The 22,460-nt window shown below is 36.9% G+C and overlaps 1 protein-coding gene across 2 annotated transcripts in view; it reads left to right on the forward strand.

Annotated features, from left to right (window-relative positions):
- Positions 1-22,460, forward strand: part of SCLT1 (sodium channel and clathrin linker 1) — a 225,907-nt gene that overhangs the window by 122,142 nt on the left and 81,305 nt on the right. For both annotated transcript variants that reach the window (XM_061384197.1, XM_061384198.1), the window contains exons 11-14: positions 947-1,038; positions 8,795-8,972; positions 13,520-13,618; positions 18,931-19,002. In XM_061384197.1, the coding sequence (XP_061240181.1) occupies positions 947-1,038; positions 8,795-8,972; positions 13,520-13,618; positions 18,931-19,002 (441 nt within the window). The remainder of the gene's footprint in view (positions 1-946; positions 1,039-8,794; positions 8,973-13,519; positions 13,619-18,930; positions 19,003-22,460) is intronic.

A 22,460-nucleotide genomic window follows, 5' to 3' on the forward strand; every position in this document is an offset into this window, starting at 1 on the left:
TCTGTTTATGATTATAATGGAATGCAGTATAACTTGGTTAAGAGAACATACTCTAAGGGCAGATTATCTGCCTACAAATCACTGTCTTGTTTTGTTAGACTTGTACTATAGAGAAATAGTTGGAATAGTGGTAAAAATCCATATACAATTTCTGATTTGATTATTGTTTTACCTATACAGAATTGATAGGTTCTCTTCCATGATAGCTCAGCTGGTAAAGAATCAGCCTGCAATGCGGGAGACCTAGGTTCGATTTCTGGGTTGGGAAGATCCTCTGGAGAAGGTAACGGCTACCCACTCCAGGATTCTGGCCTGGAGAATTCCATGGACTACAGTCCATGGGGTCACAAAGAGTTGGACATGACTGAGCGACTTTTACTTTCACTTTCTTTTTCTCTTCCCCTTTTTTAGTATATGCATGCTCTGTTCCCAAAGTAGGATTGCTTCGCTTTTGAACTGTGGTGTTGGAAAAGACTCTTGAAGTCCCTTGGCCAGCAAGGAAATCAAACCAGTCAATCCTAAAGGCAATCAGTCCTGAATACTCATTGGAAGGACTGAGGCTGAAGCTGAAACTCCAACACTTTGGCCACCTGATGCGAAGAACTGACTCGTTGGAAAAGACCCTGAGGCTGGGAAAGACTGAAGGCAGGAGGAGAAGGGGATGACAGAGGATGAGATGGTTGGACGGCATCACTGACTCAGTGGACATGAGTTTGAGCAGGCTCTGGGAGTTGATGATGGACAGGGAAGCCTGACGTGCTGCAGTCCATGTGGTCACAAAGAGTCGGACATAACAGAGGGACCGAACTGACTGACTGAACTTATATATGAAATTCTATCAATATAATTTAAAGTGCTTTAGAGTGTTTTCTTTATTCTGTTTAATGATGTATTGAATTTTTACATACTAAACATAAACATTCAGTTGTTTTTTTTTTTCCCCTAGGAGGAGGATATGGTTTCTGTGCAAGGAAGAGAAGAAGCATCAGATAGGCGCTTACAGCAGTTACAATCTAGTATAAAACAATTAGAAGCAAGGTAAATTGTTAAATACATCTAGCTTTGTCTACAAGCTTCAAAAGTTATTCCATATTAGAGTTTGCTTATTATACTCTGTTTTATAAGTGCTAAACAAACTATATAAATCATAGGTTTAAAGTCTGGTTTGTTGGATATTGTTTATTTAAAAAGTCATATTCAAAAGATTGAACATATATTTTGAACATATACTCAAAGATCATTTCTCTCTTTGCTTTTTCTCCAAAACAGTATTAGTCAAGTTTGGTTAATCCTAAAATTAAAAATGTTCCTTTTCACCTTAAAACAGGAAAAGAGATAATAAAGTTGGGTAAAAATTGTATAGAAAAATCCTTTCCTTGCTGAGCAGATACATGAGAAAAAATACTTGAGAAATCATTATTGATGTTTTTCCTGAAGTCTTACGAAACAGTAATTTTCAGTTACCTTTGAAGGTCTGGGCTACTTTTTAGGATGTTTCCCCAGGTGATGCAGTGGTAAAGAATCCATCTACAAATGCAGGAGACACAAGAGACATGAGTTAGATCCCTGGGTCAGGAAGATCCCTTGGAGAAAGAAATGGCAGCCTAATCCAGAATTCTTGCCTGGAGAATCCAATGGATAGAGGAACCCAGAGGGCTACAGTCCATGACATTGCAAACAGTCGGACACGACTTAGCAACTGAGCACGCACAGTACTTTTTAAATATATTTTGTAGCTTTGTCTTTGTTATCTTAATGCATACTTGTTGCATACTCCCTTAAGAAACACTAAAATTGTCATTTGTGGTCTATTAAAGATACAGTGACTACAGCCTATAAAATCACATTATGGTTTATAGCTAAAAAATCCACTCTGTAGATTGGACTCTGTTATACTCAGAAATAGTCTACTGATCTAAGCGCATCAAAATTGAGATCTCAGTTCTAGTCACAGATCCATGGCTGATTGTGTTTGATCAGAAAAAATTAGTGTTTTTGGACTTCTGTTTCTTATTCTCCAAAATGTTAATGAAAGTAATTTCTTTGCTCACAGTGGGTTCAGAACTAAATGATTTTAACTGCTAACTTGAGATTCTGATGAAAGAAGTTGTTATTTTTAAATGCCAGAGTTTGGGATTTTTTTTTTCTAAATGTTTCAGTAGTTGGTCAAATATTTGACTGTTTTCTTGAGCTTATTTTTGGTTTACCTTAGAGAAAAAGTCTGTGATTGTAGATTTCTTTTTATTTGTTATTTTAGGAGCATTCTGTGTTATGCACATAAATGCTAGAGAACTTGAAATAGTGAAGTCTGAATAAGTGAATTTCACTTCCTTTGATTCTGATAGTACTTCATAAGGAATCAAATTGTTCATTGGTGCTTTAAGTTGTGTTTTTAGTACTTAAGGCTTTGAGATTTTCAGGGTTTTTTGTTTGGCTTTTAGTATAAAGTTATAACTTAATTGAAAGCTTCTGAAGAAGGGATTCCTGCATATGTAAGAAAATCTAAGGGTATTTTTTAAAGTTCAGTATTCAGCTAATTGCCTTTGAAGAGGAAATTTTTACCTTGACTGTCTTTTGGAGCTATTAAATTAATATTGTTTCCATTATGATAAAAATGTTTTACTTTAAAATTTAAAAACACCTATTATTTTATATAAGACAAAGCAGAATTATTAGTGTAGTTGGTATGTGTCTAATGTTCAGCCATTGTTTTAGATGTAAATCTATCCTATTTAATGGAACTACCAGATTGAAAAGCTGTGTTTTTAATGGGCATCTTTGTTCTATAAAATCAAACACATATTATTTATAAAATTATTATTTGTGATCCTTTCAAATGCCTCAGACATCTGGGAAGCATAAATCATTTCCTACCATCTTCCAAAGGCAGCCACTCCACCCCCCACCCCACTTTTTTTAGGTAACTCATGGGGACTGGAAGTATCTCTGGGGAATGACAGTTCTTTGGGAAAGACTGCTAGTTTGTATCTGCTCTGTTGAATAAGACTGGAGTGAAATGAATAAAATTGCTTTAAACTACCTCTTCCTATTTTTAAATTTGGTGCTTCTTTCGAAGACTATGCCGATAAGACAGAAATGTGAACCACTGTTCGTTGCGGCCCTTTGTTGCCTCCACCCCATTTCAGTAGACGCCCTCCCCTCAGCTTCCTGAGTACACGTGGAAGGTGTACTTAAAAACAGTGTTTAGAAATATCCTTATTTTACCTTTAAAGGTGTTTCATAGTTTGAATAATGAATCCTATGTTGGAAATTCTAGGTTTTAAATAATTTTTTCCTTAAAAATTCCTTTCATTCAAAATTCCAAATTTTCTTATTTGACCTGTTTCCCCCTCCCCTGGAGACTTGCAGGGTCATCCACTCCACTGCCACCACGATTAATATTCTAAAACTGCACAGCATGTACGTTTAGTAAGAATTGTTTTTCATTCATTTTACTGGGGACATTTCAATATACAAATGATGTTCTTCAATTTGGGGGAATTTTTTTCAGGGATCTTTTTTTGGTTGTTGTTGAATACTTTTATTCTTTTTTTATCATTTTTTTCTCAAACATAGTATTAGCTGGATATTGGATCTGATGGATTGATTCCCTAATTTTCATATTTTTTCGGTCCCATAGTCCATTCGTTCATTTATTTTCTCCTTTCTTGGGTGCTTCCCTGGTAGCTCAGCTGGTAAAGAATCCACTTGCAACGTGGGAGATGGGTTTGATCCCTGGGTTGGGAAGATCCCCTGGAGAAGGGAATGGCTACCCACTCCAGTATTCTGGCCAGGAGAATGTCGTGGACTGTATATAGTCCATGGGGTGACAATTGGAGGTTTCTTTAAATTTTATTCTAGTTAACCATATGTTGAATATTTTATTTAGCTATCATAATTTTTTTAAAGAGCCATTTCTTATCCTTTGAATGTTTCTTTTTCTATAGTATCTTAGTACAGATAAATGTTACATTGTCTCTTTATTAAGTATTTTACAATATTGTTTAAGATTTTATTCTGCCATCTGCATTGTCTCTGCTTTCTTGAACGTTCGTTTTTTTCTGTATGTCTGTCTGTCTCCTTCAAAGGCTTGGTGATCCTTTCTATCCATTGATATTTAAAAGTAAGATACTGGAATGCTTGCTTCACCATCACATATACTAATAACTGGAACATACAGAGAAAATTAGCATGGCCCATACACAAAACCATGAAACATATCTTATTTTTAAAAACCAAACTCATAGATACAAAGAATAGATTGGCGGTTGCCAGAGTCAAGGAGTAGGGAATAGCAGAAATAGGTGAAGGTAATCAAAAGGTATATACTTCCTATTATATAAAAAAAAAATGAGTCATGGGGATGTAATATACAGCATGGTGACTGTAGTTAATAATACTGTATTGTATATTTGAAAGTTGCTAAGAGAATAGATCTTAAAAGTTCTCATCACAAGAAAAAAATGTCAATTGTATACATGGTGATACATATGAGTTTGACTTATTGTGGTTATTTCAAAATATATGCAAATACTGAAGTATTATGTTTTATACCTAAAACTAATATATAATTGTCCCTCAGTGTCCACTGGGTTTTGGGTTCAGGACCCCTGTGGATGCCAAAATCCATAGATGTTCAAATCTCTTATAAAGTAGTTGCAGTGTTTGTATATAACCTACACACATCCTCCTGTAAACTCTAAATCATCTCTAGATTACCTACAAATACAATATAAATACTATGTAAATAGTTGACAATGCATAGCAAATTTAAGTTTTACTTTTTGGAGTTTTTTTGGATTTTTAAAAGTATTTTTGATTTGTGATTGGTTAACCTGTGATGTGGAAAGCACAGATATGGTGGGTTGAATCAGTATAATTTAAGCAGAAGTTTCTATTTGGCAGTATAGTATAGTTTTTAGGAACACTGACTCTGGGCACAAACTTACTGAATTCAGACTCCAGCTTCATCAGTAACTAGATCAATAATGTTGGGCAGGTTGCTTACCCTCTTTATACTTCAGTTTATCTATCTATAAAATAAATATAATGTTTTAACCTGCCCCATTTAGTTTATATAGTATAACCCCATATCTTACATCATAGGCTAATGCTGTAACCTATTTCATAGCGTTGTTGAAGATATTGAGGATTATGTTTTCTTTAACATACATAAAGTACCTAGCACAAAGACTGCTCTTGCAAGTGTTTGTGATTATCATTGCTGTTACAATTATTATAAAGAGGGAACTTGACCCAATTTTAGTAAACTGAAAGAAAGGATTCATATAAGATTTGGCTGCAGAGCATGTAGAAGTGCTATATGAGAATAATAACAATAGTTATACATCTTTTATGTTATAAAATTATGGAAACCTTTAAATTATGAAGCTGAGGATCTGAATGTACTATCCTGTAACTCCATTATAATCAAATTAATATGACTTGGCATCAAATAGACAAATAGATTAGTGAATCATGACAATCTATAAGTAAGTCATATTTGCGTATTTTTTTAAATTTAAATTTATTTATTTTAATTAGAGGCTAATTACTTTACAATATTGTATTGGTTTTGCCATACATCAGCATGAATCCGCCACAGGTGTACATGTGTTCCTAATCCTGAACCCCCCTCCCAGGTCCCTCCCCATACAATCTATAAGTAAGTCATATTTGCATATTTTAGATATGATAAGGGATTATTTCAGTTCATCAGTTGCTAAAGGTACTCATAAAGCTGGCTCTCAATCTGGAAGAAAGTTAAATTGGACTCCTCTCTCATAGCACATTCAGAAGTAAATTCCAGATTAATTAAAGATTTACAGGTAAAAGTGTTTGGGCATAACTTTTCTTGAGGAAATCTAGGAGCTTACATTAACAATCTCTTGATAACGGAGATCATCTTTAAAAAAACCTGAAATCTCAGATGTTGAAAAAAATAGTCAAATTTAGTTATATTAAAGTGAGCGTTTTTAGTGTAGTGTAATAAAGATTTCTGAAATAGAGTCAATAGGTAACAACAAAAAACTAGATTTGGGAAAAAGTATTTGCAGCATATAGAGCAAACTGAAGGTTAAATATCTTAATATTCAAAAACTTCTTATAAAGGAATAAGCAGAGTAAATAAGCCATCAGAAAAAAAAAATGGGCAAAGGATATGAAGAGGGAATTCAAAGAAGACAATTCACTTAGCTAACAAACTTAAAAAATACTAACACCATACACAAAAATAAACTCAAAATGGATTAAAGATCTAAACGTAAGACCAGAAAACTATAAAACTCCTAGAGGAGAACATAGGCAAAACACTGTCTGACATACATCACAGCAGGATCCTCTATGACCCACCTCCCAGAATACTGGAAATAAAAGCAAAAATAAATGGGACCTAATAAAACTTAAAAGCTTCTGCACAACAAAAGAAACTATAAGCAAGGTGAAAAGACAGCCTTCAGAATGGGAGAAAATAATAGCAAATGAAGCAACTGACAAACAACTAATCTCAAAAATATACAAGCAACTTCTACAGCTCAATTCCAGAAAAATAAATGACCCAATCAAAAAATGGGCCAAAGAACTAAATAGACAATTCTCCAAAGAAGACATACAGATGGCTAACAAATACATGAAAAGATGCTCAACATCACTCATTATCAGAGAAATGCAAATCAAAACCACTATGAGGTACCATTTCACGCCAGTCAGAATGGCTATGATCCAAAAGTCTACAAGCAATAAATGCTGGAGAGGGTGTGGAGAAAAGGGAACCCTCTTACACTGTTGGTGGGAATGCAAACTAATACAGCCACTATGGAGAACAGTGTGGAGATTCCTTAAAAAACTGGAAATAGAACTGCCTTATGATCCAGCAATCCCACTGCTGGGCATACACACTGAGGAAACCAGAATTGAAAGAGACACATGTACCCCAATGTTCATCCCAGCACTGTTTATAATAGCCAGGACATGGAAGCAACCTAGATGTCCATCAGCAGATGAATGGATAAGAAAGCTGTGGTACATATACACAATGGAGTATTACTCAGCCATTAAAAAGAATACATTTGAATCAGTTCTAATGAGGTGGATGAAACTGGAGCCTATTATACAGAGTGAAGTAAGCCAGGAGGAAAAACACCAATACAGTATACTAACGTATATATATGGAATTTAGAAAGATGGTAACAATAACCCTGTATACGAGACAGCAAAAGAGACACTGATGTATAAAACAGTCTTTTGGACTCTGTGGGAGAGGGGGAGGGTGGGATGATTTGGGAGAATGGCATTGAAACATGTATAATATCATATACAAAATGAGTCGCCAGTCCAGGTTTGATGCACGATACTGGATGCTTGGGGCTGGTGCACTGGGACGACCCAGAGGGATGGTATGGGGAGGGAGGAAGGAGGAGGAATCAGGATGGGGAACACATGTATACCTGTGGTGGATTCATTTTGATATACGGCAAAACCAATACAATATTGTAAAGTTAAAAAAAAAAATGCTTAAACTCTCCAGGAATTCGGGAGATACAAATTAACAGTGAGGAGAAGTTCCATTCATCAGACTAGGAAAGAAAAGAGCTTCTGGTTATATTGGTTGAGGGGATTTTTATAAGGCATTCAGTTCAGTTCAGTTCAGTCTCTCAGTCGTGTCCGACTCTTTGTGACCCCATGAATCGCAGCATGCCAGGCCTCCCTGTCCATCACCAACTCCTGGAGTTCACTCAGACTCACATCCATCGAGTCAGTGATGCCATCCAGCCACTTCATCCTCTGTCATCCCCTTCTCCTCCTGCCCCCAATCCCTCCCAGCATCAGAGTCTTTTCCAATGAGTCAACTCTTCGCATGAGGTGGCCAAAGTACTGGAGTTTCAGCTTTAGCATCATTCCTTCCAAAGAAATCCCAGGGCTGATCTCCTTCAGAATGGACTGGTTGGATCTCCTTGCAGTCCAAGGGACTCTCAAGAGTCTTCTCCAACACCACAGTTCAAAAGCATCAATTCTTCGGCGCTCAGCCTTCTTCACAGTCCAACTCTCACATCCATACATGACCACAGGAAAAACCATAGTCTTGACTAGATGGACCTTTGTTGGCAAAGTAATGTCTCTGCTCTTGAATATGCTATCTAGGTTGGTTATAAGGCATTATTGAATATTAAAAAGAAAGTGCAGAAAAGGGTGTATACTACGATCTTAGTTTTTATAACAGGAAAAATTATGTTTAAAAACCTATGGATATATATGTATATACTGTGTATGCATATTTATGTGTATGTTTGTATATAAAAAATCATACATATGATTTTATGAACATGGAAAAAATATTAAAATATATGCATTATTTTAACATGGGTTACCTGGATAGAGCATAAGTAAAGGAGCCAGAGAAAAAGCTAAAAGAAAAATGGACCATATAAACAGAATAACTTTCTTTAAGAATTTGCTTTATAACAGTGTCATGTGACTATTAAGACAGAATGAATTAGTGTGAGTGGAAAAGTGTACAAAGTGTAATGCAATCAGAGAATATCTAGGCTCGTCTAAGCCCCACTGCTCATTATTCATATGACCATAATTAAATGTTTAAGCTCTCTGGGTCTGTTATTCTTTTAAATGGAAATATTTGAAACCTACTTTATAGAACTTTTATGTGAATTAAATGAGAAAATACATGTGAAAGTAACTGGAATAATGCTTATCCTGTAATAGATGCTTTGGAAATCTCCTGTCTCCTTCTTCCTTTTTAAAAATTTTTAACTTTCTCAATGTGACTATTAATTTTTAGATTATCTGTGGCAGTTCAAGAAGCCACCCAAATAAGAGCAGAACGAACACATCTGGAGGAACAGACCAGAGCGTTACAAGCAAAGTGCAGTGAATTAGAAGATGAGAAATACGAAGCTATTGTAAGAGCCAGAAATAGCATGCAACTCCTAGAAGAAGCTAACCTTCAAAAAAATCAGGTAAGAAAATTAGCAAGCAAGTTTATTAAATAATAATAAATATATAATAAATAAAACAATGAAATGCTGAACATTCCTCCATGTGACCTGATAGTAAGGGAATCAGTAACTACACAATTAACACATGAAAATGAAATTGCTGCACTCACTATTAGTAGACATACTGCTTTCTTGACGTTAAGATTTAACATTATAAAATACTATAGTGTTAGCCCTCTCCTAAAACTTTCATATCAGACTTTTTTATATCTCCATCCTTTTGTAACTAATCTTCATCCCTGTAGTCTCATACTTAAAAAAGATCTTCTGAAGCAATTTACTGCAGTATGTATACTCTGTATTTTGTTCACTTGAATAAGATGAACCTTATTAATGTTTATTTCCCCTTCATTACCTACGTAATCATTCTAATAGAGCAAGAAGCTTAATTGACAGGAAATAAATTTAGTTACGAAGATTTAACTGGAGGCTACATGTCACTGTTCTTTTTTTTTTTTTTAACCCTCTCACAATTGTGATTACTCTGCTATCACATATCATATCTTTTGGCTTTTACCACTTTCATTTAATGATATTTAGTTTATAGAAGTCACAAAATTTGTTTTTAATGTTTCTGGCTCCCTTACATGAAGTGAAGTGAAGTCACTCAATCGTGTCTGACTGCGATCCCATGGGCTGTAGCCTACAAGGCTTCTCTGTTCATGGAATTTTCCAGGCAAGAGTACTAGAGTGGGTTGCCATTTCCTTCTCCAGGGAATCTTCCCAACCCAAGGATTGAACCCAGGTCTTCCGCCATTGCAGGCAGATGCTTTACCGTCTGAGCCACCAGGGATCATTAAATTATTATTTCATTGAAGTAACGTTTATTGAATACCTAGTACATGTATAGTACTCCAGTGAGAAGTATGCAGAATACAAAGGAAATACTTTGTGTATGTTTCCTTTCTTACGTGATACAGGGCTTTCCAAGAGAACTATTAAAAACAAAACAAGCTGTAAGTTACGTCTTAAGAAGCTACTAGGAAACAAAAAAGAAATAATCATCCAAATCCAAGCTGTGGGAATGCTAAGTGCTTTTTATGTCTTTCAGATAATATTCCCTTCTGTGATTAGAATTCAGTTCAGTTCAGTCACTCAATTGTACCTGATTCTTTGCCACCCCATGGACTGTATCATGCCAGGCTTCCCTGTCCATCACCAGCTCCTAGAGCTTGCTCAAACTCATGTTCGTCAAGTCAGTGATACCATCCAACCATCTCATCCTCTGTACTCCCCTTCTCTTCCTGCCTTCAGTCTTCCCCGGCATCAGGGTCTTTTCCAGTGAGTCAGTTCTTTGCATCAGGTGGCCAAAGTATTGGAGTTTCAGCTTCAGCATCAGTCCTTCCAGTGAATATTCAGAATGGATTTCCTTGAGGAATGACTGGTTTGATCTCCTTGCAGGCCAAGGGACTCTTCTCCAACACCACAGTTCAAAAGCATCAATTCTTCAGTGCCCAGCTTTCTTTATGGTCCAACTCTCACATCCATACATGACTACTGGAAAAACCATAGTTGTCAGTAGACAGACCTTTGTCAGCAAAGTAATGTCTCTGCTTTTTAATATGCTGTCTAGGTTGATGAGCTTTTCTTCCAAGGAGCAAGCATCTTTTAATTTCATGGCTGCAGTCACCATCTGCAGTGATTTTGGAGCCCCCAAAAATATAGTCTGTCACTGTTTCCATGTTTCCCATTTATTTGTTCTGAAGTGATGGGACCAGATGCCATGATCTTAGTTTTTTGAATGTTGAGTTTTCAGCCAGCTTTTTCACTCTCTTTTATTTTCAAGAGGCTCTTTAGTTTCTTCACTTTCCACCATAAGGGTGGTATCATCTGCATATCTGAGGTTAATGATATTTCTCCGTGCAGTCTTGATTCCAGCTTGTGCTTCATCCAGCCTGGCATTTTGCATGATGTTCTCTACACATAAGTTTAATAAGCCAGGTGACAGTGTACAGCCTTGACATACTCCTTTAGCAGTTTGGAACCAGTCCATTGGTTTTGATCACTGCCTCTTGTACAGTGTCACGAACCTCCATCCATAGTTCATCAGGCACTCTGTCTATAAGATCTAATCCTTTGAATCTATTTGTCGCTTCTACTGTATAATTGTCAGGGATTTGATATAGGTCATACCTGAATGATCTAGTGTTTTTCCTTTCTTCAATTTAAGTATGAATTTTGCAATAAGGAGTTCATGATCTGAGCCACAGTCAGCTCCTGGTCTTGTTTTTGCTGACTGTATAGAGCTCTTCCATCTTCAGCTGCAAAGAATATAATCAATCTGATTTTGTTATCAACCATCTGGTAATATCAATGTGTAGAGTTATATCTTGTGTTGTTGAAGAGGGTGTTTGCTATGACCAGTGCATTCTCTTGTCAAAACTCTGTTAGCCTTTGCTCTGCCTCATTTGTGTATTCCAAAGCCAAGCTTCCCTGTTACTCCAGGTGTCTATTGACTTCCTATTTTTTCATTCCAGTCCCCTGTGATGAAAAGGACATCTTTTTTTGATGTCAGTTCTAGAAGATCTTGTGGATCTTCATAGACCTGGTCACCTTCAGCTTCTTCAGCATCAGTGGTTGGGGCATAGATTTAGATTACTATGATGTTGAATGGTTTGCCTTGGAAACAAGCAGAGATCATTCTGTGATTTTTGAGATTGCACCCAAGCACTACATTCTGGACTCTCTTATTGACTTAAGAGGCCTACTCCATTTCTTCTAAGGGACTCTTGCCCACAGTAGTAGATATAGTGGTCATCTGAGTTCATCAGTAGTCATCAATGAATGGTGATCTGAATACTGTCTACTAGAACTAGGATGAAAGGCACAAAATATGCAATATTCTTGGAAATTCCTCTAAACACCTAAGTTAACTAGAAAAATTAAGAGCAGGGTAAAATTATTTATCTTCTCTGAAGCTTAACCATGTGAGTGTTCTTAACATCAGATCATAAAGATGATCATTTTATGTGGAGCACAGTGGACAGAGAAGATAGTAGTGATACTCAGTGCTTGTCCCTTAAATTTTTTCAACCAGGTCTCAAGTCTACAAATGGTCTTGAGTCAAATTTCATGTTTATGTCTGCAGTGTATATTAAGTTCCCTCTTGACTCACTGCTTAATTACCAGAGAGTTACCACCTTTGGTTGCTTGTTCCAAGAAGTCAAAAGTTCTTTGAACCAGTCATACACACAGGCATGAAAGACAGCTTTAGCATGGTTTTCTTATGAAACTTCCCTTTTCCCATTGTCCCATTCTCCCTGACAAGGTTGTTATATCAGAATAGCTGTTACTTCTCACTAGCTTACCTATATAAGTGGGAGGAAATTTATTAAAACAAACAAAAAATAGAGATAGGAATGTGTATGGTATCTTTGGAAGATAGTGGTGTCAAAACAGAGAACCACTAGTAAGTAATGATATTTAATTAAAAAAAAAGATTGACTCAAACCTAAAATTTTAGAAGTTCCAGGCTCAGGAAGATATTTGAACTAGAGATATAAACTTGGGACTTGTCAGCATATAAATGATATTTAAAACCATGAGTTTGGATTAGGACACCAAGAGAGAGATTTGAATAGAGAAAAAGACCAAGAACTAAGTCTTGGGTTGTCCATTAATAAAGAGGTTCAAGGGAAGAGGAAGAAACAGCAATGTAGACTAAAAAGGAATAATCAGTGAGTTAAGAGGAAAACCAATATTATGATATGCTAAAAGCAAAGTAAAGAAAGTAAAACAAGGAAAATAAAATTTTTATCTCAAGTAGTGCTTGACAGATCCCATAAGATAATTACTCAGAGGTGACTCTTGAGTTAGCAGTGTAGAGATGATGGTGAAGGCCTGATTATGGTGAACAGAAGAGAAAGTTTTGGAAATGAGCAAGTGTTGACTTTAGAAAAGTTTTGTTCCACAAGAAAGCAAAGAAATGGGATGTAACTGACAACAGAACTAGGATTATAAGAGTGTTTTTTTAGGGGAAATGAAAATGATTGGTTGGTTAGAAATAGCATTGAGATGAAGTGGGTAGTATCTGCAGTGATGGAAGTATGAGGTGACAAGTGACATAATTTGAATAAAAGCAAATAGTGGAAAGGAATGGAATAATAAATAAATTAATTAATAGAAAGGAAAGCCTAAGAGGTTTCTCCAAGAATATAACATTTAATTTGATTACTTAAATTTGACAAATTTTACATAGGGAATAAAAGAGAAGGAAAATTCAAACAATTCTAAATTTCCATCTGTAGGGATCAGAAGAGTGATGGTACTGGCTGAAATAAATATCAAAGGAGAATAATAATTTTTTAGTGAGGACAAGATCAGGTGAGGAAGTTAGAGGAAATAAATATCATTCATAACTTAGACAAGATCTCCAACTAGAGATGTCTCAGAAGTTTCAAATAAGATGTATGCTTTCAAGAAAGTGATTAGTAGACAGGTTTTTACCCACTTATTATATAATCTTGATAATGATGTGATCTATAATAACATCAAATTATTTTCTGAAGGCTCTGCTTGAGGAGAAGCAAAAACAAGAAGCTATAGAGGAAATGAAAAAAACGGTTTCTCAGATTGTGAAAGATGCTTCCCTAAGAACCAGGACAGCGGTAAGGAGTTTTAATTATATTTAAAATTGAAAATTTTACAGAATTGCACAGCTTAAGACTAGATACTACCTGAGTTTTTGCCTTATGGACCTAGGTAAGTAACTATCAACTGGTTGTATCAGCTGTACTAAATTTCACATAAAAATCATCTCATGATGGTAGCCCCTAACATTACAGCTGGAGTGAAATAGAGGTTGTGGGTAGAGTAAGTGGGAAGGAGAGAGATTTAGACTAGGAATATAGTGAAGATGAACTCAGCTAAAGTATAAAGTCAAGAAGAAGAATCAAAAAGAATCTTGGGATATATAAGAAGCAAAAGAAGAAAACCTCCTGTTATTTGCAGTATCTTAGAACAAGCGTACTAGAGAAATCTGCTTTAATCTCTTATTTCATTGGTAATGGAGCTTAAACCCATGAGAGGTTATTGATTCACTCAAAATTATATACTAATTAAAGCCAGAACTTAGACTCATACCTTCTCCTTGCTGTACTGAGCCTGCTGCTGCTGCTGCTGCTAAGTTGCTTCAGTCATGTCTGACTCTGTGCAACCCCATAGACAGTGGCCCACCAGGCTCCCCCATCCCTGGGATTCTTCAGGCAAGAACACTGGAGTGGGTTGCCATTTCCTGCCTAGGGCTATTCAATCACATTATGCTGATACCATACAGTTTGTGAATTGCGTTATTGTTTACAATTCCATTATCAAAACTAAATCTTGTATTTTTGTGTTAAAAGTAATGAGTTGTATTTCTTGGTTTGAATTCTGAGCTTTATGAAAGTTAAAAGTGTCTTAGAGCAACTTCTCTGGTGGTCCAGTGGCCAAGACTCTGCACTCCAAATGCAGGGGGCCTGGGTTTGATCCCTAGTCTGGGAACTGGATCCCACATGCCACAAAGAAGACCCAGCACAACCAAATAAATAAATACAAAAAATTTTTTTAAATAAACTATCTTGGAAATATAATTTTGCCTACATATGAAGAAATAGGGAGGACATAATATTTGTCTTTTCCTGTATTATGAATTAATTCATAAGTGGTGAGGGTAAAGTCAAAAAATTTAAAGTGAGCTTAGGAGTAAGAAACCACAAAAACCCATTTTAAAGACGAAAAATCTAAAAAACAGAGTTAGCTAGCTTTCTTAGGGTTCCACCTCTGGGAAGCAGCATAACTGAGATGCAAATGAGCTCAACTCAATAGCTATGAGAAATTCTTTATAATTCATTTTGTACTTTTTTTTTTTCAGAAATTTCCAAATCTGTGAAAATGAAAGAATTGTATAATGAACACTTATTTCTCTCTCACCCAGAAAACTTTTAGTGTCTCTCTATGTTCCATACACACTCTTCCCCTTTTGCCACACATTCAGATATAAGATTCAGGCCTCAAGACACTTCATCTTGACATCTGTTTCCTAGACAAAGGGCATTTTGTTACACAACCACAGCAGTATTACCATATCTCTAAAAAATCAGTATTATTTCAATCCACACTCAGATTTCTCTAGAATATTCTTTAAAGCTGCTTAGATTTTAAAGTTCAGGATCCAGTCCATGTTTATGCATCATTGAATTTGACTGCCATATCTCTGTGCCTGCATGCATGAACAGTTGTGTTCGACTCTTTGCCACCCCATAAACTGTAGCCCTCGAGGCTCCTCTGTCCATGGGATTATCCTGACAGGAAAACTGAAGTGGGTTGTCATTTCCTCCTCCACGGATCTTCCTGATTCAATGATTGAACCTGTGTCCCCTGCAGCTCTTGCATCGGTGGGCAGATTCTTTGCCACTGAACCACTTAGGAAGCCTACCATGTCTCTGTTCTTGTTAAGTCGTGTCTGACTCTTTGAGACCCCATAGACTGCAGCACGCCAGGCTTCCCTGTCCTGCACTGTCTCCCGGAATTTGCTCACACTCATGTCCATTGAGTCGGTGATGCCATCCAGCCATCTTGTTCTCTGTCACCCCCTTTTCTTCCTGCCCTCAATCTCCCAGCATCAGGATCCTTTCCAGCAAGTCAACTCTTCACATCACGTGGCCAGAGTATTGGAGTTTCAGCTTCAGCATCAGTCCTTCCAATGAAAAATACTCAGGGATTTTTTTCCTTTAGGATTGACTGGTTTGATCTCTTTGCAGCCCAAGGGACTCTAAAGAATCTTCTCCAGCACCACAGTTCAAAAGCATGAAGTGTTAAGCGTTCAGCCTTCTTTATAGTCCAACTCTCACACCTGTACATGAGTACTGGAAAAACCATAGCTTTGGCTCTTTGTTGGCAAAATGAAGTCTCTGCTTTTAATATGCTGTCTAGGTTTGTCATGGCTTTCTTTCCAAGGAGGAAGCATCTTTTACTTTCATGACTCCAGCCAACCATCCTCAGTGATTTTGGAGTCAAAGAAAGGAAAATCTATCACTATTTCCCCTTTTCCTCCACAGTCAGAGCCTTTAGCAGAGTCAGTGAAGCAGAAGTAGATGTTTTTCCAGAATTCCCTTGCTTTCTCTATGATCCAGTGGACTTTGGCAGTTTGATCTCTGGTTCCTCGGCCTTTTCTAAACCCAGGTTGTACATCTGCAGGTTCTCAGTTCACGTACTGCTGAAGCCTAGCTTGAAGATTCTGAGTGTAACCTTGCTAGCATGTGAACGGAGTGCAGTTGTGTGGTAGTTTGAACATTCTTTGGCATTGCAGTGAAAACTGACCTTTTCCAGTTCTGTGGCCAGTGCTGTTTTCCCAATTACTGACATACTGAGTTCAGTGCTTTAACAACATCATCTTTTAGGATTTGAAATAGCTCAGCTGGAATTCCGTCACTTCCACTAGCTTTGTTCATAATAATGCTTCCTAAGGCCCACTTGACTTTACACTCCAGGATGTCTGGCTATAGGTGAGTGACCATACCATCATGGTTATCTGGATCATTAAGACTTTTTTGGTATAGTTCTTCTGTGTATTCTTGATACCTCTTCTTAATCTCTAAATCTGCTTCTGTTAGGTCCTTACTGTTTCTGTCCTTTATTGTACCCATCCTTACAAAAAATGTTCATTTTGTATCTCTAATTTTCTTGAAGAGCTCTCTAGTCTTTCCCATTCTATTGTTTTCCTCCATTTCTTTGCATTGTTCATTTAACAAGCCTTTCTTATCTCTCCTTGCTCTTCACTGGAATTCTGAATTCAGTTGGGTATATCTTTCTCTTTCTCTCTTGCTTTTTGCTTCTCTTCTTTCCTCAGCTATTTATAAAGCCTCCTCAGACAACCACTTTGCCTTCTTGCATTTATTTTTCTTTGGGGTGGTTTTGGTCACTGCCTCCTATAGTGTTGCAAACCTCCATCCATAGTTCTTCAGGCACTTCGTCTGTGAAATCTAATCCCTTGAATCTATTCATCATGCCTACTATAAAATCATAAGTGATTTTGTTTAGGTCATACCTGAATGGCTAGTGGTTTCCCTACTTTCTTCCATTTAAGCCTGAATTTTGTAGTAAAGCTGCTGATCTGAGTCACAGTCAGCTCCCCATTTTGTTTTTGCTAACCGTATAGAGCTTCTCCATCTTCAACTGCAAAGAATATAATCAATCTGATTTTGATATTGACCACCTGGTGATGTCCATGTGTAGAATCATCTCTTGTTTTGCTAGAAAAAGGTGAGAGTCCATCTTCTATTAAGCCAGAGACACTAAGGATATTTGCATAAATGTAAAATAATACCACTTTTCTAAATATTTTTTAATTTTTGGAAAATATACATATTTTCAAAAAAGTATATTTTTTATTTTAACCTGTGACAACTTGTTACTTTTACTTATAAGGGATTCAGTTCAGTTCAGTCACTTAGTCGTGTCAGACTCTTTGCGACCCCATGAATCTCAGCACGCCAGCCCTCCCTGTCCATCACCAACTCCCGGAGTTTACCAAACTCACATCCATCAAGTCAGTGATGCCATCCAGCCATCTCATCCTCTGTTGTCCCCTTCTCCTCCTGCCCCCAATCCCTCCCAGCATCAGAGTCTTTTCTAATGAGTCAACTCTTCGCATGAGGTGGCCAAAGTATTGGAGTTTCAGCTTTAGCATCCGTCCTTCCAATGAACACCCAGGACTGATCTCCTTTAGAATGGACTGGTTGGATCTCCTTGCAGTCCAAGAGACTCTCAAGAGTCTTCTCCAACACCACAGTTCAAAAGCATCAATTCTTTGGCGCTCAGCTTTCTTCACAGTCCAACTTTCACATCCATAGATGACCACTGGAAAAACCATAGCCTTGACTAAACAGACCTTTGTTGGCAAAGCAAAGTCTCTGCTTTTTGGGCTGCAGTCCATGGGGTCGCTGGTAGTCGGACTCAACTGAGCGACTTCACTTTCACTTTTCACTTTCATGCATTGGAGAAGGAAATGGCAGCCCACTCCAGTGTTCTGGCCTGGAGAATCCCAGGGACGGGGAGCCTGGTGGGCTGCCGTATATGGGGTTGCGCAGAGTCGGACACGACTGAAGTGACTTAACATAGCATAGGTTGATCATAACTTTCCTTCCAAGGAGTAAGCGTGTTTTAATTTCATGGCTGCAGTCACCATCTGCAGTGATTTGGGAGCCCCAAAAATAAAGTCTGACACTGTTTCCACTGTTTCCCCATCTATTTCCCATGAAGTGATGGGACCAGATGCCATGATCTTTGTTTTCTGAATGTTGAGCTTTAAGCCAACTTTTCACTCTCCTCTTTCACTTTGATCAAGAGCCTTTTTAGTTGCTCTTCACTTTCTGCCATAAGGGTGGTGTCATCTGCATATCTGAGGTTATTGATATTTCTTCCAGCAGTCTTGATTCCAGCTTGTGCTTCTTCCAGCCCAGCGTTTCTCATGATATACTCTGCATAGAAGTTAAATAAGCAGGGTGACAATATGCAGCCTGATGTACTCCTTTTCCTATTTGGAACCAATCTGTTGTTTCGTGTCCAGTTCTAACTGTTGCTTCCTGACCTGCATATAGGTTTCTTTAATAAGTAAATATTTTGAAATTTTGTTTTCCTTTCTAATATGATAAATTTTAATAGAAAGAAAACTCACTGTAAAACCAAAAGTCTTTGTTTTTATAGTATACAAGGATCTTAAGACAGGAAATTTAACAATCACTGTCCTTTAGGATTTATCGTCTTGTTCATTTACTTTCACTATCATGATAAATTCTTGACTCTTCCATACATTTTGTGTTTATCCTTTATGCCTTAAAAATTATAATTTTATTTTTAATCAAAATTAGTAGTATACATGTTTTATTAGATGTTAATTATTTTTATTGTAGACTTAATTCATATGTATCTTACTTTACAGATTATAAACACAAGAAAACAATATAATATACAGATTTCTCAACTAACAGAAGAACTTTCAGCCCTTCAAATGGTATGTTAGAAAACTATGTTGACATTTTCTTCTGAATATTGCTTATTTTAAAGGTCAAGATCACATTATTGAGCATCCATTTATTCAGAAGATAGTTATTAATGCAGGGACTGAGCTAGATGCTAGGAAAAGAAAAAAAATCAAGATAAACATACTACCTGCAATCTTGGAACTTATGGTCTGGTAAGAAAGATGGATGACATTTATCACGTTTCAGTATGATTACCGTTTTTGGACAAAGAATGCACAGGGTACTACTGAAGCATCCAGGTGCAGTTGCTGCCGTGTGCTGGGTTCATCCGAGAGGTCAGAGAAAAGAAAGTATACACAGCACGGGGAAGGAAGGAAGGTGGTCTTCCAAAGAGAAATGCGTACTGGGGGATGGGCAGGCAAAGAAGGAAGAGGAAAGAGTACTTGTGGAACTCGAGGTGGGATTAAATGTATAAATTTAAATTTAACTCGAAGATTTGATGAAGTGGAATTTAATAACTTTGTCCACAGGGGCATAAAAGTAAAACAGTTTACAGAGATTAGAAAGACTGTCATTTCCAGTTTTGCAAACTCATCCTTTCTGAATCTCTATGTCATTTTTAATCTTTCTTAAAAAATTTATCAATGAATTATGTCTGGTAATAAGTGTAAGACATCACGTATGCCTTCTTTTCTATCTCCTTGTCTTCCTTCTTGCTCCCTGCCTTCCCTTCTTTGTCTTTCTCCATGAAAGTCTTATCTTTCCAAGTAGCTTGTAAGTACTTCACAGTAGCAAAGTCTTATGCTTTACTTTCTTTTCTCCATTACTTAATACAGTATTTTGCACAATATATTTTCAATAAATAGTTACTGACTAATTGATATTTTAACACCTCTAAAAGAATGATCATATTTTTCTACATTCTAGTCTAGGATTACTTAATAGATGTAAACTCTGGAGGGACAAGAACATTATTTCTTTCTATTTAGAAATAGATACTATATAAAGTCTGCAGAGATTTTAAAAATAATTGATAGCTGTGTAACAGAGCTATATAAACTCACTTTAGAGTAAAAAAGAATTATAATTTCAATGTGTCTTAAGAGATGCTTCTTAGGATTTATAGTAAACATTCATAACTCATAACTAGGTGGATTTTTATAAAGATATTAAATATTATCTGATATCATATTGGTTTTGTGAAAAAAGCTGTACTAACTGGAGTTTTTTTAAATGTTAAGCACTTAGAGGTATGCTTGAAGTACGACATGTTCAACTACTTTAAAAAACACATTTTCTCAGAAACAAAGGCTGCAGTTTGAGGCGTAATAACCTGATGCTGACTATTGATTTCTATTCTTCATTACCAGTTTTACCCTTTATGCTATAAAGATGAAGATAGGGAAGTTAACCATACTTTAGGTAACCCGACCTAAGTTATGCATGCAGGAAAGAGAAAACCTTATATTTTAGGGTATTGTGCAGACTTTTTGGATAGGCATCACTGACTCCATGTACATGAGTTTGAGCAAGCTCTGGGGGTTGGTGATGGACAGGGAAGCCAGGCACACTGCAGTCCATGGGGTTGCAAAGAGTTAGACGCAACTGAACTGAGCTGAAGAAAAGATCAGAGTCAGTTTTATCTCAAGCCATGTACCCCCTTTAAAGAGCAATGTAACAGTTTCTCTTGAAATACTCAAGGTTTTACTTCTGCCAAGTAGCAGAGGTTTTTGTTAATCTATAGCAAATAAGGTAAAGGATTGGTTATAAATTCCCAAATTCATACAGGTAATTTGAGACATTCATTATGATCTTTTTTAGAACCATGATCATGGCCTATATGATAATCAGTGTGATATTGATTCTCAATATTTATTGAGATTGTCTTTATGATACACTTTGGGGGTATGATTTTGAAAATACTCCACAAATACTTGAAAAATTTTCTAGTATCATTTGGACAAATTTCTTGTCCAAAAGGTAGGAATATTGGTGGTGATTAACAGCAGATACCTGCAAAAATTTTTAGACCAGTGAAACTACTCTATATGATACTATAATAGTGGATATATGTCATTATAAATCTTTTCAAACTCAAAGTATACAGCACCAAAATTGAACTCTAAACTATGGACTCTAGGTGATAATGATGTGTGATGTCGGTACATCAGTTTTAACAAATGTGCCGCTACCATTGCAGGATGCTAATAATGGGAGAGGTTATCTATGTATGATGGAAGGAAGTATAGGGGAAATCTGTAATTTCCCCTCAGTTTTACTGTGATCCTAAACTGCTCTAAGAAATAGTCAAAAAACCACTATGAGGTACCATTTCACACCAGTCAGAATGGCTGTGATCCAAAAGTCTACAAATAATAAATGCTGGAGAGGGTGTGGAGAAAAGGGAACCCTCTTACACTGTTGGTGGGAATGCAAACTAGTACAGCCACTATGGAGAACAGTGTGGAGATTCCTTAAAAAACTAGAGATAGAACTGCCTTATGATCCAGCAGTCCCACTGCTGGGCATACACACTGAGGAAACCAGAAGGGAAAGAGACACGTGTACCCCAATGTTCATCGCAGCACTGTTTATAATAGCCAAGACATGGAAGCAACCTAGATGTCCATCAGCAGATGAATGGATAAAGAAAGCAGTGGTACATATACATAATGGAGTATTACTCAGCCATTAAAAAGAATACATTTGAATCAGTTCTAATGAGGTGGATGAAACTGGAGCCTATTATACAGAGTGAAGTAAGCCAGGAGGAAAAACACCAATACAGTATACTAACGCATATATATGGAATTTAGAAAGATGGCAACAATAACCCTGTGTACGAGACAGCAAAAGAGACACTGATGTATAGAACAGTCTTATGGACTCTGTGGGAGAGGGAGAGGGTGGGAAGATTTGGGAGAATGGCATTGAAACATGTAAAATATCATGTATGAAACAAGATGCCAGTCCAGGTTCGATGCACGATACTGGATGCTTGGGGCTGGTGCACTGGGACAACCCAGAGGGATGGTGTGGGGAGGGAGGAGGGAGGAGGGTTCAGGATGGGTAGCACGTGTATATCTGTGGCGGATTCATTTTCATATTTGGCAAAACTAATACAATTATGTAAAGTTTAAAAATAAAATTTAAAAAAAAAAAAAGAAATGTAAGTAGTAGCTTTAATGTTTGTAACCTTGGACCCTTGAGTTAATTCGTTTTCTTGTTATAGCCCACCACACCTTTGCCCTATAGGAATGCAACTTTATCTAATGGTTTTGGAGGGTGGCGCCTGACTAATCACCTTTAGAGAAAAACAAGTTTTCTTAAGAAAGGGTCTTAAAATGTTAACAGGCCTCCAGGCCAGAAGATGATGTAAATCACCTAAACTTTTGCATATGATAAGTTTGCAGGAAGAAAGCCTGGCTTACTGCTGACTCTACCCCTTCCCCCATTATCCTCTATGCACAACTTAAGGTATAAAAAC

Source organism: Bos javanicus, chromosome 17 (assembly GCF_032452875.1).
Source record: "Bos javanicus breed banteng chromosome 17, ARS-OSU_banteng_1.0, whole genome shotgun sequence".
In the NCBI taxonomy this organism is placed as follows: Eukaryota; Metazoa; Chordata; class Mammalia; order Artiodactyla; family Bovidae; genus Bos; species Bos javanicus.